At 59.9% G+C, this 16,198-nt stretch overlaps 1 protein-coding gene across 1 annotated transcript; it reads left to right on the top strand.

Moving 5' to 3' along the window:
• Positions 1–9,968: 9,968 nt before the first annotated feature.
• Positions 9,969–15,782, top strand: SUOX (sulfite oxidase). Its single transcript, XM_074980104.1, has 4 exons — positions 9,969–10,401; positions 11,221–11,287; positions 12,622–12,793; positions 13,114–15,782. Exons 1-4 carry the CDS (start codon positions 9,975–9,977, stop codon positions 14,536–14,538), a joined length of 2,091 nt encoding a protein of 696 aa, XP_074836205.1. The 5' UTR covers positions 9,969–9,974; the 3' UTR covers positions 14,539–15,782.
• The last annotated feature ends 416 nt before the right edge of the window (positions 15,783–16,198 follow it).

Below are 16,198 nucleotides of genomic sequence, written 5' to 3'. Positions count from 1 at the left end.
AGCGTGACTATAATCATGAAATGTGTTGCTGTGAATATACGGTATAAGCAATAACTGCCGCCTGCCATCCCATTGCCCTTGGTAACCCCAGGCGCGTCCTACTGCTGGGGGAGGGGGGGTTCTGCACCCCAGACTTCTGCTGTGGCGCACTCCTCTTGGAGCTGTTTCTTCCCCCCCCCCCCCCCCACGCCAGCTGGGGGGCGGGGGGGGGGGGTTCTCCACTTTAACGCAATGCTCCTGCTGCCTGGCTGGGCTGGGCTGGCCCTGGCCTGCGGCAGTTGAAGCTACGTCTGTGGGAGCCGAGGCTCTTGCGGGATTGGTTTCTGTTTGCTCTGGGTGTGAGCTGCAGAGCCCCGGGCTGAGCACGTCTGGCCCCACCTCTCCCTTGGACCCTGGTGCTGCCCTGGATCCCCTCCAAAGGGGCGGGTCCCAATGTGGCCATGGAGCTGGCTGGTGCCTGTCGGGGAGCAGGCTGAGCTGCAGACGTGGGGCTAGGAGCTCGTCTTGCAGAGGTGCCGAGGGCGACTGGGCAGCCATGCCAGGGCAGAGGCTCTGCCTTCTATCCTGGCACCCAGTGGGGCAGCTGCTCTGTACGGCCCGGCGCCCTGGGTGGGAGCCTGCTCCCTTGAGTCTAATGTGGGGGAGGGGAGGAGGTAAGGCGTCTCCTTACTCTGGCAGGCTCCCTTGAGGCCCCCCTCACCGCCTCCTGCAGCAGAGCCTCCTCCAGCCTGGGTCCTCACCGGACGCGCAGGTTCTCCTTGCTCCGTGGGCAGACCACCGGCGCCGTTGGCAGCAGGGTAACAATGGCCCCTGGACAGAGCAGCTGGCATCTGCGAAGCAGCAGCCTCTAGTGCCGCTGGAAGGGTGCTTGGTCCTGTCCGGCTGTCTGCGCTGGCCCCAGTGCCACCTCATAACAGCTGCCCCCTGCGCACTGGAGCAGCCCACCCCAGCTTTGAGCCGCTCCCAGCAGGAGCCTCCAGCCTGGTGGGGATGGGGCTGCCCCCTGTGCTGGGGCAGGTTCTGCTGGGCACAGCAAATGCAGGCTGCTGCCCTGCCCCCCCGGGAGAGCCCAGCTGCACCCGCCTCTGCCTCCAGCTCACAGCTGCTCTGAGTTGCCCTTGGGTGTTGCTACCTGCTGAGCAGCCACTACAGCCGCACCCCTCGGCGGCCATGCAGGCTGGGCCCTGGGCTGCTCACGGCCCCAGCCTGAGACATTTCCACAGGAGGCAAAGCAGCCAGGCATCAACACCTCGCCCATCCCTTGGCCCTGCCAGGCTGGGCCCCTTCCACCAGTTCCATTGCATTTTTAAATCCTGCCGTTGCCTGTGGGCTGGCACACAAGCTTGTGGAAGCGCCCGGCCCTGGCTGTGCGTCGAGGGTTGGCTTTGAAGGGGATCGCAGCCCAGGCTGGTGCTCCAGGTGAGACATGATGCCCCCAGCAGCCGCTCCTGTCCTCTCATCTGATGTTGTCTGGGCCAAGCTGGGGCTCGCCCTGGCCTTGGCCCAGCAGCTGTGGGCCATGGATTGGGCTGGGAAGCTGAGCCAGGTTTTTTGCAGCCTCCCACTGAGCTGGGGGATGTGGGGCTTGTCTTAGGGCTGGGAGACTCTAGGGGGGTGAAGTGGGGTGTTCCCTCTGGTGTGAGTCTGATCCCTGCAGTTCTGTGAGGGGCACCTCCCCTGCCATTAACACAAGGGACAGGGCTGGAGAGCTCAGGACTTGCTTCTGGGGGGCTCCAGCCTTCGGGGGAGGTGCTTTTTCGGCCCCCTTCGCTTCCCTCTCCAGTTATCTGCTCCCACACAGCAGCCACCCCCCAGCTGCTGGCAGAGCCCTGCAGGGCCCAGCCTGGGCAGGAGCCTCTGCCCTCACTGGTGTCTGTACCCCTTGCACCTGGGGGGGTTCTGGACAAAGGCCTGGACCAAATGGGGACACTGCAGCATGTGGCCCTCCCCCCCCATGGGTTTTCCCCCCCAATCGGGGGTTTTTGTTTTTGTTCCTGCTGTGAGGAAGCTTCCTGGCATTGACAGTAACAATCGTGGTAACAGACCTGGGCTGCTGATGTACCAATGTATTTAGTGTAAGTAAAACAACCCATGTATGACCTGGAGCTGCTGTTTGCTTTTGTCTCCCCCAGGCTGGCTGGTGATGGGGTCAGAGCTAGGCTACAAAGCCAGCAGCAGGGGAGATTGGAGGTTAGGACAGAAGTGGGCCTGTGCCGGCCCAGCGGGCAGTGCTTGCGGCCACAGGGGCTGCTGCTAGTACAGGCCATGCAAGAAAGCAGCTGCTCTGTCGCTGAGCTCAGGACTGCCCTGAGGGGGTGCTGAGCAGAGGGGCTGAAGGCCTCTCCCGTTTTCTCACCACCTCCTTTCCCTGGGGGGTGGGGGGGGCAGCTAAGCAGTCAGTGCGAGCCTGGGGCTGGCAGGGCCTAGCCCCACCCTAGCTCAGGGCTGACCCCCTTATTTCTCCAGGGGCCTGGTGGAAGTGGGTGGGCTTTGCATGTATCCCCTGCTCCCCACCAGGCTCGGCCGCAGCCGGCCCCCGCCGCTGCGTGGTGTGAACGCCTTATGGCTGGAGGTTGGATAGAGGTGTGCGAGTGCCCGAAGCTTGACCTCTGGCGCAGTGCGTCCCTGCTACAGCCTCTGCCCCTGTTGCACCTGGGCTGATGTCAGGCGGCAGCGGGGAATCCTTGGGGCAGCCCAGGTTGAGTCCGGCTCAGCAGCCGGGGGCTGGCAGCTGTGTGTGGCCACGGCTCGGCCCTGGGCCCTTGGTCCCACCAGCCCCTGCCTGGCAGCAGGTGCGGAAAGAGCCCATCCAGCCTGGCTGATTCTTGTGGGCTGCTGCTAATGGGGCTGTAAGGAGCTGTCCCTGGAGCAGTGCTGAGCAGAGGCCCTGCTGTGCCCCCTCAACCTGGCCTGGGCTTGGCACAGGGGGCGTGGCACAAGGTGGGGCCTGGCTGGGGGGCAGCTCCGCCCCAGCGGGCAGCAGCTCTGCACAGATAAACCTTATCTCAGTTTGTGCTGGGTGCTCCACCCTGCTAGTGCTGGCCGTGGGGTGAACTTTCCTGTCTAACTTCCTTTGGCTGCAGAAGTTGTTCATGGGGAGGGGTTGAGCTGCCTGGAGGTTTGGGGCAGGGCCTGCCTGGCTGTGAGGCAGCTCCCCTCTCTGCTGTTTCTGAGAGCAGGAAGGGGGCCCAGGCCGGGTGCCCAGCTGTGGCTGCTCCTGGTAGCTGTGTGCCCCGGGAGTTAGTGCAGATGATGTCTTGCACAGAGGTCACAGGTTCAAAGCCAGCTGGGGGTGGGGCTTGTCAGTGCCCCTTGCAGAGACCTGCTGGGCCTGTTGCTGCTGTCCAGGGGCTGCAGCTGTCCCTGTGAGTACCAGTAACTAGCACCACTCACACCCCTGCCCAGGAGGCAGCTGTGGCCCCAGAGCCAGTTCCCTGGTGCACCGTCCCTGGCCTGGGCTGCTGGGGGTGGTTAATTCCAGGCCTCCGGACGGATTCTGGTGGGGGGCTGTGCAGCGCCTTGGCTGGCTCCCAGGTGGTCAGAGCAGCCTGGGGTTGCTCAAAGGTACAGGTGGGGGAAGCGGAGACCAGTGTGATGGGGTTCTGGGGTCCCCCAAGCTCTGCACCCTGTCCGCAGGCAGGAGAGTCTCTCACTCAGCAGGAGAACAGCGGGTTTATTAGCCGACAGGACACAGCATCGTACAGAGGAGTCAGTACAGCAGGCAGAGACAGCCAGTCAAATCCATGTTGAGGAGAGGAGGCCCTGAGGGGCCCCCAGAGCTGGGGCCTTGCCCCCTCCTTTGTCTCGCTCTCCCTCAGCCCAGACTAACTGCTTCCCAACTCCCAGTTCCAATTCAAACCCCTCAGGCTCCACCTCCTCCTTTGTCTGCAGTACAAAGGTGTTACCTGGTCATCAAGGTTACCCTCAGCAGGAGCCCCCCACCCTCTGTGAGCCACACACACACACACAGGTATCCCCCACTCCATCACATCTCTCCCCCCTTCCAGACCGAACTGAGCGGGGTCACTCAACTGGTGACCGGGGGAAGTTTGGGGCTCTCGCCTCGTGACAGGGCATTGGCTGTACCCTCAGTGCTCCCCTTGATGTGCACCACCTCCACATTATAGTCCTGCTGGGGGAGGCTCCAACTCAGGAGCTTGGTCTTGGCCCTTTTCATGTGATGCAGCCGGGCAAGTCCCTTTAGTTCCCTTGGGTTGGTTGGTCTCGCTGCTTTGGCCCCGGTCCGTCAGCCACGTTCTCAAGTCGGGTGGGCAGAGCCCATACAGATGCTGCAGCACCAACAGATCAAACAGGTCTTTTGTGGTCTGGGTCCTGCCCCATCTGACCACCAGTCCATACAGCTGGAATTCAGTTACAGTCCAGTAAAGGAAGGTACAAATGCTTCCATCCTTGGCATTTAGCCAGACCACCACAATGGCTGTGTGCCTCAGTTTCCCCTTCCATGCCACACAATAGGTTTGGAATGTTCCTTCTCATGTCAGAGGTTGCAAGACTAGTTACAGGGAACAATGGTGACATTTCAGAGTTACAGACTCCTTCAACATACAATTCATGCTTCTACATCAATGTCATCATGTCACATGGCTCTTTTCAAACATTCAGTGCATGGTACAATTCTACAGCTTTTGGTAGCAGCACCCCTTGGTTACAGCAGTCAGCGTGAGTAACAGAACAAACCCATTGCAACTGTACATTTACGTTGCTCTTTGGTAGACCACAACTTTTGTGTAACCTCCTTGACAATCTGGTATTTTGGGGATAAATGGCTGAGGCCTTTCTTAGCACCATCAAGTTCTAATCTTCTCCCTTGCCCCCTGGGGTGGAAATCTGATCTCTCTGGCTGTGCCCTCCCTTCTAACAAGAGCTGGGCCATTGATGATCTCAGGGAGATGGCCCCCTTCCTGCCAGTCTGGAAATTTGCAAACCAAACTGCTTTCTGAGAGCTGTTTTGTGAGTCCCAGACGCAGAATCCACATGAAGGAATCCCTGTTTATCCCTTACTGGCCCACCAGGCCCACAGCTCCTTTGTCCTTCCACCTCCAACTACTACCTCCCCATGGAATCAGAAGTCGAATCCAGTATGAGAATATAAGTGTTTCCACCATCTGGAGATGGGGAATTGCTGGCGCTCTCCTGCATCCTACAGAGATTGGCTGTGCAGCTGTTTTACTTGGTTCTCACAGGGCTGCTCACATTCCCTGATAGTTTTTACTTTACTTGCACCAGCTTCCAATTCCTGAGAAACTTTTACACTGCCTGCTTTGGACCCTTCCAGAGCACAGCCAGTGGTTTCACACTCAGGCAGGTCCTGGCCATCAGGAGCTGAAACAAACTTCTCCCCAGGCAAAGGGCTGCTCTGGTGCTTACAGACATGCACCTTTCCTGTTCACTCTCCTTCACCTCACTCCCATTTTCTGCAGTCCCCACAGACGGGTCAGGAAATGTTTCAGGGAAATTCTCTTCCTCAAGAGCTCCCCCAAACAATAACTCACCCCTGTCTGGCTCCACAGGGGCACTGCTCCCTTGAGCCACAACCAGCTCCTGGGGTTCACCTACACCCAGGATCACTTCTGGCCCATCAGGCAGATTCCCACGTAATCTCCCTCCAGGCAGACAGCCAGTACCACCGGACAGAAGGTTAGGATCCCTTTCCTCCCTTCTGCTACCAGCTCCTTTATCTTCATCAGTCAGCATAACTCCATTGCCCGTCTGTTCTTGTGTCCTGGCGAGAGGATGACTCTGGTAGGACAGAGTCCTCTCATCCCCTCCCAGTAACACCTCAGCATCAGGGAAAGAACAAGTACCAGAATCGTCTGGTCTCTGGGATTCCCTGATGATACTAACTGGATCAGACCGAGTTAAAGCATCATCCCCCCTGAGAGACACAGAGGCAGGCCCACTTCCCATCTGGGCTTCAGCTGCCCTCAGATCCAGCTCTGGGATCTTGGCTCCATCTCGAGCCCCCACAGGCTCAGGCAAAGGATTCACTTCCCCAGAAGCAGAAGCACTTTTCTTGCACCAAGGACCAGTGGCCTTAGCAAGGACACCACTGCCCATCCCAGAGCCATTCCCTCTGTTCCAGCCCCCATGGCTGGGTTTAGGCACACCTGGAATGCTCTTTCCTGGTGGTTCCTTCTCCAGCCACCCCAGGCTGGTGAATCTTCCTCAGACAATGGGCTAGTTTCCTCATTGGCACCTTTTCCAAATGCAGGCTCTGCTCTCTCCCCAGGCTGCTGCTGCTGTTCAACACAGACAGACAATGGGAGACACTCTCTCCTTTGTCCCAGCCCCCCCGGCTGGTCTCCACACACACACAGAAGGTGAAGCAGCTTCTCTCACAGACAACTTGCCATTCCCAGTGGACAAGCTGCTTTCCTGCACAGACACACAGGCACCTTCCTCGGCCCAGGCCTGGAAAACTCTCCACAGGTCTGTCTTGGCCACCAGTAGATGATGGGTTGGAATCGCTCCTTCCCTCCTTGAGCTGTGGCAGGCCACTCAGTTCAGAGCTCCATGCAGTCCAGGGTTCCCTGCCCCGATCCGGGCTCACCTCTGCAGGATTTTCCTCAACCCTCAGCTCTGCCACTGCACATCCACTCTGCCTTGTCCAGCTTCTTTAATCTCGCTTCGGTTTCCAGGTGCTGCCACTTCACAGCGGAGTTGCTCAGCGTAGTTGCAGGCTCCCAGGCTGATGCCCTCTGCACTCCACGCTTCCTAGAAGAATCCCTTCAGTGTGCCAGGCTCCTTGCGGGTCATAAGCTCCCCGGGGTTAGGCCGTAGGCCCCTCTGCCCTCTGGGACCGACTCCAACAGACTCTCAGAGGAACCCCTTCTTCAGTGTGACACCCACTCTCAAGGACCATGAGCACACTGTCCTGGGAAGAACTCATTCAGCGTCAGCCTCCTTGTGGGTCACTTGTTTTCTGGGGGTTGGGCCCTCGGCCCCTCCACCTTCTGGGACCGACTCCAACAGATTCCCAGGAGTAACCCCTGCTTGGGTGTGGCACCCCCTCTCGAGAACCACGACCGCAGTTGCTTGGGTTCGGCTGCAGGCCCCTCTGCCTTGGGGAGCTGCACCTCACTGCCCTTCAGCACACCTGGGTCTCGCAGGCCCCACTTCTTCCGGGGCCCCGATCACTTACTGCTGGATGCTCCATCCTCAGGGTGCAGAACATCCCACTTCTGACACCAGTGTGATGGGGTTCTGGGGTCCCCCAAGCTCTGCACCCTGTCCGCAGGCAGGAGAGTCTCTCACTCAGCAGGAGAACAGCGGGTTTATTAGCCGACAGGACACAGCATCGTACAGAGGAGCCAGTCCCATCCATAAGAACATAAGAACGGCCATACTGGGTCAGACCAAAGGTCCATCCAGCCCAGCATCCCATCTGCCAACGGTGGCCAATGCCAGGTGCCCCAGAGAAGGAGAACAGAAGACAATGATCAAGTGATTTATCTCCTGCCATCCATCTCTTGCCCTTGTTCTGAAGGCTAGGGGCACCATACTTTATCCCTGGCTAATAGCCATTTACAGACCTAACCTTCAAAAATTTATCAAGCTCTTTTTTAAACCCTAATAGAGTCCTGGCCTTCACAGCCTCCTCGGGCAAGGAGTTCCACAGGTTGACTGTGCGTTGTGTGAAGAAAAATTTCCTTTTATTAGTTTTGAACCTACTACCCATCAATTTCATTTGGTGTCCCCTAGTTCTTGTATTATGGGAAAAGGTAAATAATTTTTCTATATTCACTTTCTCCACACCATTCATGATTTTATATACCTCTATCATATCGCCCCTCAATCGCCTCTTTTCCAAACTGAAAAGTCCCAGTCTCTCTAGCCTCTCCCCATATGGGACCCGTTCCAAGACCCTAATCATCTTAGTCGCCCTTTTCTGAACCTTTTCTAATGCCAATATATCTTTTTTGAGGTGAGGAGACCACATCTGCACGCAGTACTCAAGATGTGGGCGTACCATAGTTTTATATAGGGGAAGTATGATATCTTTTGTCTTATTATTGATCCCTTTTTTAATAATTCCTAACATCCTATTTGCTTTACTAACTGCCGCTGCACACTGCGTGGATGTCTTCAGAGAACTATCCACTATAACTCCAAGATCCCTTTCCTGATCTGTCGTAGCTAAATTTGACCCCATCATGTAGTACGTGTAATTTGGGTTATTTGTTCGAACATGCATTACCTTACACTTACCCACATTAAATTTCATTTGCCATTTTGCTGCCCAATCACTCAGTTTGCTGAGATCTTTTTGTAGTTCTTCACAATCCCTTTTGGTTTTGACTGTCCTGAACAACTTGGTGTCATCTGCAAACTTGGCCACCTCACTGCTTACCTCTTCTTCTAGATCATTGATGAACAAGTTGAACAGGATCGGTCCCAGGACTGACCCCTGGGGAACACCACTAGTTACCCTCCTCCATTGTGAAAATTTACCATTTATTCCCACCCTTTCTTTTCTGTCTTTTAACCAATTCCCGATCCATGAAAGGATCTTTCCTCCTATCCCATGACCACCTAATTTACATAAAAGCCTTTGGTGTGGGACCGTGTCAAAGGCTTTCTGGAAATCTAGGTATATTATGTCCACTGGGTGCCCCTTGTCCGCATGTTTATTAACCCCTTCAAAGAATTCTAATAGATTAGTTAGACACGACTTCCCTCTGCAGTAACCATGCTGACTTTTGCCCAACAATTCGTGCTCTTCTACGTGCCTTGCAATTTTATTCTTTACTAGTGTTTCTACTAATTTGCCTGGTACTGATGTTAAACTTATCGGTCTATAATTGCCAGGGTCTCCTCTAGAGCCTTTTTTAAATATTGGTGTTATATTGGCCGTCTTCCAGTCATTTGGTACCAAAGTGGATTTAAAGGATAGGTTACAAACCACTGTTAATAACTCTGCAATTTCACATTTGAGTTCTTTCAGAACCCTTGGGTGAATGCCGTCTGGTCCTGGAGACTTGTTACTATTCAGCTTATCAATTAACTCCAAAACCTCCTCTAATGTCACTTCAATCTGAGTGAGTTCCTCAGATTTATCACCTAAAAAGGCTGGCTCAAATTTAGGAACCTCTGTAACATCCTCAGCCGTGAAGACTGAAGCAAAGAAATCATTTAATCGCTCCGCAATGGCACTGTCTTCCTTGATTGCTCCTTTTATATCTTTATCGTCCAAGGGCCCCACTGCTTTTTTAGCGGGCTTCCTGCTTCTAATGTATTTAAAAAACATTTTACTATCGTTTTTTGAATTTTTGGCTAGCTGTTCCTCAAAATCTTTTTTGGCTTTTCTTACTACATTATGACACTTAATTTGGGAGTGTTTATGTTCCTTTCTATTTTCCTCACTAGGATTTGACTTCCACTTTTTAAAAGCTGCCCTTTTCTCTCTCACTGCCTTTTTAACATGGCTGTTTAGCCATGGTGGTTCTTTGTTAGGTCTCTTACTGTGTTTTTTTATTTGGGGTATACATTTAAGTTGGGCCTCTAGTATGGTGTCTTTAAACAGTTTCCATGCAGCTTCCAGGGATTTTAGTTTAATTACTCTACGTTTTAGTTTCTGTTTAACTAGCTTCCTCATTTTAGTGTAATTCCCCTTTTTGAAATTAAATGCCAGAGTGTTTGACCGCTGCGGTGTTCTTCCCAACACAGGAATATTAAAAGTTATTATATTGTGGTCATGTTGGGGAGAGGAGGCCCCAAGGGGCCCCCAGAGCTGGGGCCTGGCCCCCTCCTTTGTCTCGCTCTCCCTCAGCCCAGACTAACTGCTTCCCAACTCCCAGTTCCAATTCAAACCCCTCAGGCTCCACCTCCTCCTTTGTCTGCAGTACAAAGGTGTTACCTGGTCATCAAGGTTACCCTCAGCAGGAGCCCCCCACCCTCTGTGAGCCACACACACACACACAGGTATCCCCCCCTCCATCACAGCCAGCTGGAGCATGGAGCCATCTATCCCCCCCACCCCCCAGCTGCTGCCTGGCACCCAGGACGAGGGTGGTGCCCTTAGAAGAGCCCTGGCAGGACTGGGCTGGGCAGGGCAGGGCCTGGCAGTGCCATGCCGCTCCTGGGTGGGTGGGGGGATGTCACAGGAGCAGAGCCCCTCTCCTGCACCCCAAGGCCACCAGCTGTGCCGCCCTCCCCCTCGGGACCAGCAGGCACGTGCTGCCCCGGCGTGGGCCCCGCCCCCTCTGCGTCTCTGGTCCTTTAAATCGCCGCTCATCACTCAGGGGGCGTGGCCCGGCCTCCTCCCCTCGTGCCACGCCCCCAGGCCCCGCCCTTCTCCTCTTGCCTTAAAGGCGCAGGCTCGGACGGTGGAGGGGGGTAACGGCGTCTGTGACGTTCCTTCCCCGCGCGCCGCGGACACAGGTGGGTGGGGGGGTTGCGGAGAGGTTGCAGTGGGGCGGGGCAGGAGGGTCGCGGGGAGGTTGCAGTGGGGCGGGGGTGGCAGCGGGCTCCCTACAGCTCCGAGCCCAGAGCTGCCGAGGAGCGTCCGGGGCTTCCCCGCGCGGGGGCTGGTCGCTGTTCCGCCCCTTCCCCGCTCAGTGCCCAGTTCTCTGCGGCTGCTGCTCTGCAGGGGGCCCTTCTGGGGGCTGGAAACTCTCCAAACTCGGGGACACCCCCCCCCACTGGCTCCGGGGCAGCTCCCCCCCGTGGAGTCCAAATCCCTCCCCCCATCCAGGCGAAGACCCCCCCGCTGTTAGAACGGGGGGGGCGGTTGGTTCCTGGCCCGGGCTGCGGGGGCAGGTAAGAGTAAGTTCGTCTCCCCCAGCCTGGGGGCTCCAGGCAGACTGGGCCCGGGCCGCGGCTGCACCTGTGCCCTGGCCTGGCAGGGCCGAAGCTGGAGCACTGCCCAGGTGGAGCTGGCTTGGCTGCCAGCCCAGGCCCTGCCTGGGTGTCCTGCCTCCGTCAGCCAGCTGGGCATGTGGGCGCCGCAGCTGGGGGCCAGGCCCGAGCCAGCCGCGTCCTGCCCTGCTCACTTGGCTGGGCTGGGCTGGGCTGGGCTGAGGCGCCTGGCTCAGGACTGGGCCGGATCTTCTGGTGGATGGCATCCGGGGGCTCTGGGCTGGCTGCAGGGAGGAGGGCGGTGGGGGCCCAGCTGCTGCGTGTCACCCCCCCCGACTCCCTGCCTTGGGCATCTCCGGCTGCGGGGTTGAGGCGGGGTCACTTCTCTCCTGTGCCCCGCAGGTTCGGTGGAGATGCTGCTCCTCAGACCCGTCGCGAGAGGCCTTGGGGCGCTCCGGGGTGCGCCCAGGTAGGAGAGGCGCCGCTGGGCGGCACAGATGCTTGCAGGGAGAAAGCACAACCTCAGCCCAGCCCTGGGCCCCTCGCCCGCAACCCCAGCTGGCCCTGAGCCCCCAGCCCAGCCCTGCCGGTGCCCCTAGCCCCTGACCTGCAGCCCCAGCCAGCCCAGCCCTGCCGGTGCCCCTAGCCCCTGACCTGCAGCCCCAGCCAGCCCAGCCCTGCCGGTGCCCCAACCCCTGACCCGCAGCCCCAGCCAGCCCAGCCCTGCCGGTGCCCCAACCCCTGACCTGCAGCCCCAGCCAGCCCAGGCCTGCCGGTGCCCCTAGCCCCTGACCTGCAGCCCCAGCCAGCCCAGCCCTGCCGGTGCCCCTAGCCCCTGACCTGCAGCCCCAGCCAGCCCAGCCCTGCCGGTGCCCCAACCCCTGACCCACAGCTCCAGTCGGCCCTGAGCCCCCAACCCAGCCCTGCCGGTGCCCCTAGCCCCTGACCTGCAGCCCCAGCCAGCCCAGCCCTGCCGGTGCCCCTAGCCCCTGACCTGCAGCCCCAGCCAGCCCAGCCCTGCCGGTGCCCCAACCCCTGACCCACAGCTCCAGTCGGCCCTGAGCACCCAACCCAGCCCTGCCGGTGCCCCTAACCCCTGACCTGCAGCCCCAGCCCAGCCCTGCCGGTGCCCCTCAGTCCAGCCCCAGGCTCTGGCCCGTGCGGCTCTGTGGTGAACCCTACCGCTGGGCTCACAGAGGGAAGGGAAAGGGGAACTGAGGGAATTCCCTTTGGGGTACTGTTAGGGCAGCTGCTGCTTTGGCACCTGGCCAGGGTGTTGATAAATCACCCAGCAGCTCTAAACTGATCTATCTCCCGCTCCCGCTGAGCGGCTGCAGCTCAGTCCCACGGTAGCCCGGGCGCAGTTTATCTGCGGGGACATCCCTTTATGGCTCTACAGCTGCTGTTATCTTAGCAGAGGTGTGGTAGCGGAACTCTGGGTTAATGTTTCACCTGCTGCTGGTTCCCCACAGAGGGAGCCTGCTGGCCGGGGGCTGAAGTGCAGCTACCTCTGGGGTGGGAGGTGGTCGCTGTTTAACGGCCGCAAGGCCACGAGGGTGAACAGAACTCCTGGCTTGGGCTGAAGTTACAGGAGGCAGCATGTAATTAGCAGGCTTGGTGGTGGGCCAGGGAAGGGGGTGGGGAGAGCCCCTTGGTAAGCCCCACCCTGCTCCCCTCAGGCTGCCGTGGGGCCAGTGCGCCTGCTGAGCAGGGTCGGTGCTGGGCTTGCGCTGGGGCAGCCCCGGGCTTGCAGGGAGGTCACTGGGGAATTCCGCCTTGCCGCAGTCCTGCTTTCTCCCCCAGGTGGCCAGCTGTGGCCTGGGGGTCCCACTCTCGAACCTGCACCGCCTGGCCCCCCTCCCGTGCTCATGGCACCTGGTGCACTGGCAGCAGCAGCCGGAGGCGGACGGCCGTGGCCGTGGGGGCCCTGCTGGGCCTGGGTGCTGGCCTGGCCTATGGAAATCACCGCAGGCAGGTGAGGGAGGAGCTGGGATGGGGGCAGGGGGGGCAATGCCTCTGGGCACGAAGGTGGCACCAAAGCTGGACCGGTGTTTGGCAGGGAGTGGGGTCTAGTGGCTAGAGTGGGGGGGCGGGGCTGGGCGCCAGGACTCCTGGGTTCCATCTTTGCTTTGGGAGGGGAGTGGGGTCTGGTGGTTAGAGCTGGGGGGGCCTGGGAGGCAGGACTCCTGGTCCCACCCCCAGCTTTGCCCCAATGTGTGATGCGTCCCCTGCCCTGAGTCGGGCCCTGGGAGGCTGCGGCAGCTCCGCGCTGAGCTGCTCTCCCCATCTCCACAGGCAGCGGAGGCCGAGCAGGGGGCCCCCTACCCCGTGTTCACCCGCCAGGAGGTGGGGCGGCACCGCAGCCTGGCGGAGCGGGTGTGGGTGACCTACGGCAGCGAGGTCTTCGACATCACCGACTTCGTGGAGCTGCACCCAGGAGGCCAGAGCAAGATCCTGCTGGCGGCCGGGGGCGCCCTGGAGCCCTTCTGGGCCATGTACGGCGTGCACAGGCAGGAGCACGTGCTGAGCCTCCTGCAGGGGTACAAGGTGGGCGAGCTGAGCCCCGAGGAGCCGAGCCTGCCCAGCCCGCAGGACCCCTACTCTGGGGACCCCCCGCGGCACCCCGCCCTCCGAGTGAACAGCCTCAAGCCCTTCAACGCCGAGCCGCCGGCCGAGCTGCTGGGCGAGAACTACCTGACACCCAACCAGCTCTTCTTCACCCGCAACCACCTGCCGGTGCCGGCCATGGACCCCGCCAGCTACCAGCTGCAGGTGGAGGGGCCAGGCGGACGCACGCTGGCCCTCTCCCTGTCCGAGCTGCAGAGCCGCTTCCCCAAGCACGAGGTGACAGCCACGCTGCAGTGCGCCGGCAACCGCCGGGCGGAGATGAACCGCGTGCGGCCGGTGAAGGGGCTGGAGTGGGGCGTGGCAGCCATCAGCACGGCCCGCTGGGGCGGCGCCCGGCTGCGGGACGTCCTGCTCTATGCCGGCTATGAGGAGGAGCCGCAGGCTGGGCAGCGGCACGTGTGCTTTGAGGGGCTGGACAGGGACCTGAGCGGGGCGGCCTACGGTGCCTCCATCCCCTATAGCCGGGCCCTGGCCCACGGGGCCGAGGTGCTGCTGGCCTACGAGATGAACGGCGAGGCGCTGCCGCGGGACCACGGCTACCCAGTGCGCGTGGTGGTGCCGGGCGTGGTGGGCGCCCGCCAGGTCAAGTGGCTGGGCCGGGTCTCCGTGAGCCCGGAGGAGAGCCCCAGCCACTGGCAGCGCAACGACTACAAGGGCTTCTCACCCGCAGTGGACTGGGACACGGTGGATTTTGACGCGGCGCCGGCCATCCAGGAGCTGCCCATCCAGTCGGCCATCACGGAGCCCACGCCGGGCACTGCCGTGCCCCCTGGGCAGCTGACAGTCAAAGGCTATGCCTGGAGCGGGGGCGGGCGGGGCGTGGTGCGTGTGGACGTCTCGCTGGACGGCGGCCGGACGTGGCACGTGGCCGAGCTGGCGGGTGAGGAGCAGCCGCTGGACAGGGCCTGGGCCTGGCGCCTGTGGCAGCTCACGGCCCCCGTGCCCCCTGGCAGCGTGCAGCTTGACATTGTCTGCAAGGCCGTGGATGCCAGCTACAATGTGCAGCCTGACACGGTGGCGCCCATCTGGAACCTGCGGGGCGTGCTGAGCAATGCCTGGCACCGCGTCCGCGTCACCGTGGCCGAGGAGTAACGGTGGGGGGGGGCACCAGGGGATAGCTCCCTCGTCCCCAGCTCTGCGGAAACTCAGCGGCCTGGGGGGGGCAGCAGTCCCCCCTCCATCCCCTCTGGGGCCCCTTCCTTGGGGGGGCTGCCTCCCCCCCGCCCTCGTGCGGGTTCTGAAGGGCAGATGGTGCTGGGGAGGGAGGGAGCAGACCAGCCGGCCCAGGCACAGGTGCAGGCTGGCAAGTGAGGGGAGTGTGGAGGGTCTCAGCTCAGTTCCCAGCGGGATACGGGGAGGGGGTCCCTTGCAGCTGGCCCCAAGCAGCCGCCGTGGGTGCCCCAACCTGGCCTGGCCTGGGTAGCAGCAGGGGGCTGGAGCAGACCAGGGAGGTGGCAGCCAGTTCTCCCCCTGTGCTGTTATTCCTGCCTCCGCTGCCCTGAATTGCCCTAGCATAAAATCCAGCTCGCTCTGCACCCCAGCTGCTGCGCCCTGGCTCTCTGGCAGCTGCCCCCCCCCACTCCCCGCCTGCCTTTAGGATGACTTGCCTTCTGCTCCCAAACCACTTCACCCCCCACGGCTGCCCCAGCAGGACCCCTTGCGTAGCTGGCCTGGTTGCTGACCCGCCTGCTACGTCCCTGCCGCGTTCTCTGGCATCCCTGGGGGCGCAGGACAAGCCCAGTGGCTCTTCCTGCGCTGGGCCTGGCGCTGCACCGAAGGCCGAGTGCTTTGCAGCCAGGGGCTGTGGCTGGCGCAGGTGCCCGTACATCTGGGGTTGGGCGTTTGGATAAGTTACAGAGCAGCTGGCCCCCAGCTGTGGCTTCACGGGGTTAACCATTGCTCAGGGTAAACCCCAGGTGCAGAAGTTTGGGTCCCTGGTCCACTGGCCCCACATGGGGGCTGAGCATGAGTCTGATGAGCTCATGTCCTGGGCCAGGGAACGATCTGATTTCTAACTGGATGAAATGGACCCAGCCTGGCATGGCTCAGCGGGCACCAGCAGCAGCTGGTTCAAGAGGTGGGGGGTGGGGACTTTCCTCAAACCCCTGCCCTGGCCCCACCCTTAGGAAGATACTGTGTAACTGTCTCCTGGCCTGTGGTCAGTGGCTCCCCGGGCTGGTCAGATAGTGGATGTGTGACCAGCCCTAAGCTGTACCGGGGCCAGGGAATCGCCACCGTTTTCCCAGGTTTTTTTCACTCCCAAAATCTTTTTCAATTTTCTGTTGGAAATTTTTAATAAAATCTTTTCTCTGAGGCCCACACCTGCCTGCCCTGCTCGTTAGTTGAGCGTTAATCCGCACCCATCTAAGCCTTGCTTCCTGTCTGGGGTGATTCTGCTGCCCTGTGCCCCATTCTGTATGGTCCAGGCACCTCAGAACTACTAAGCAGGGTGCATGAGCCAGGACTGAAATCCATCTCTGGACCAGATGACTGGAGAATAGCTAATGTGATGCTGGTTTTTAAAAAAAGACTCCAGAGTCGATCCTGGCAATCACAGGCTGGTGTATCCAACCTCAGTAAGAAACTGTAGTAAAGAACAGAATGATCAGCTGTGAGTGAACAAAGTTCGCAAGGGAAGAACTCAACAGGGCTTCGGTAAGGGGCAATCAGCCTGGCCAGCCAGCTAGCGTTCTTGGAGGCATTCAGCAGCTGTGTTGACCCAGGGCTGTAGGGTCGTTGCCTGAGTCCCTCC

This window comes from Carettochelys insculpta, chromosome 29, assembly GCF_033958435.1.
Source record: "Carettochelys insculpta isolate YL-2023 chromosome 29, ASM3395843v1, whole genome shotgun sequence".
NCBI classification, from domain to species: domain Eukaryota; kingdom Metazoa; phylum Chordata; order Testudines; family Carettochelyidae; genus Carettochelys; species Carettochelys insculpta.
Note: the sequence above shows the minus strand (reverse complement) of the source record. Positions and strands in the feature narration are given on the sequence as shown.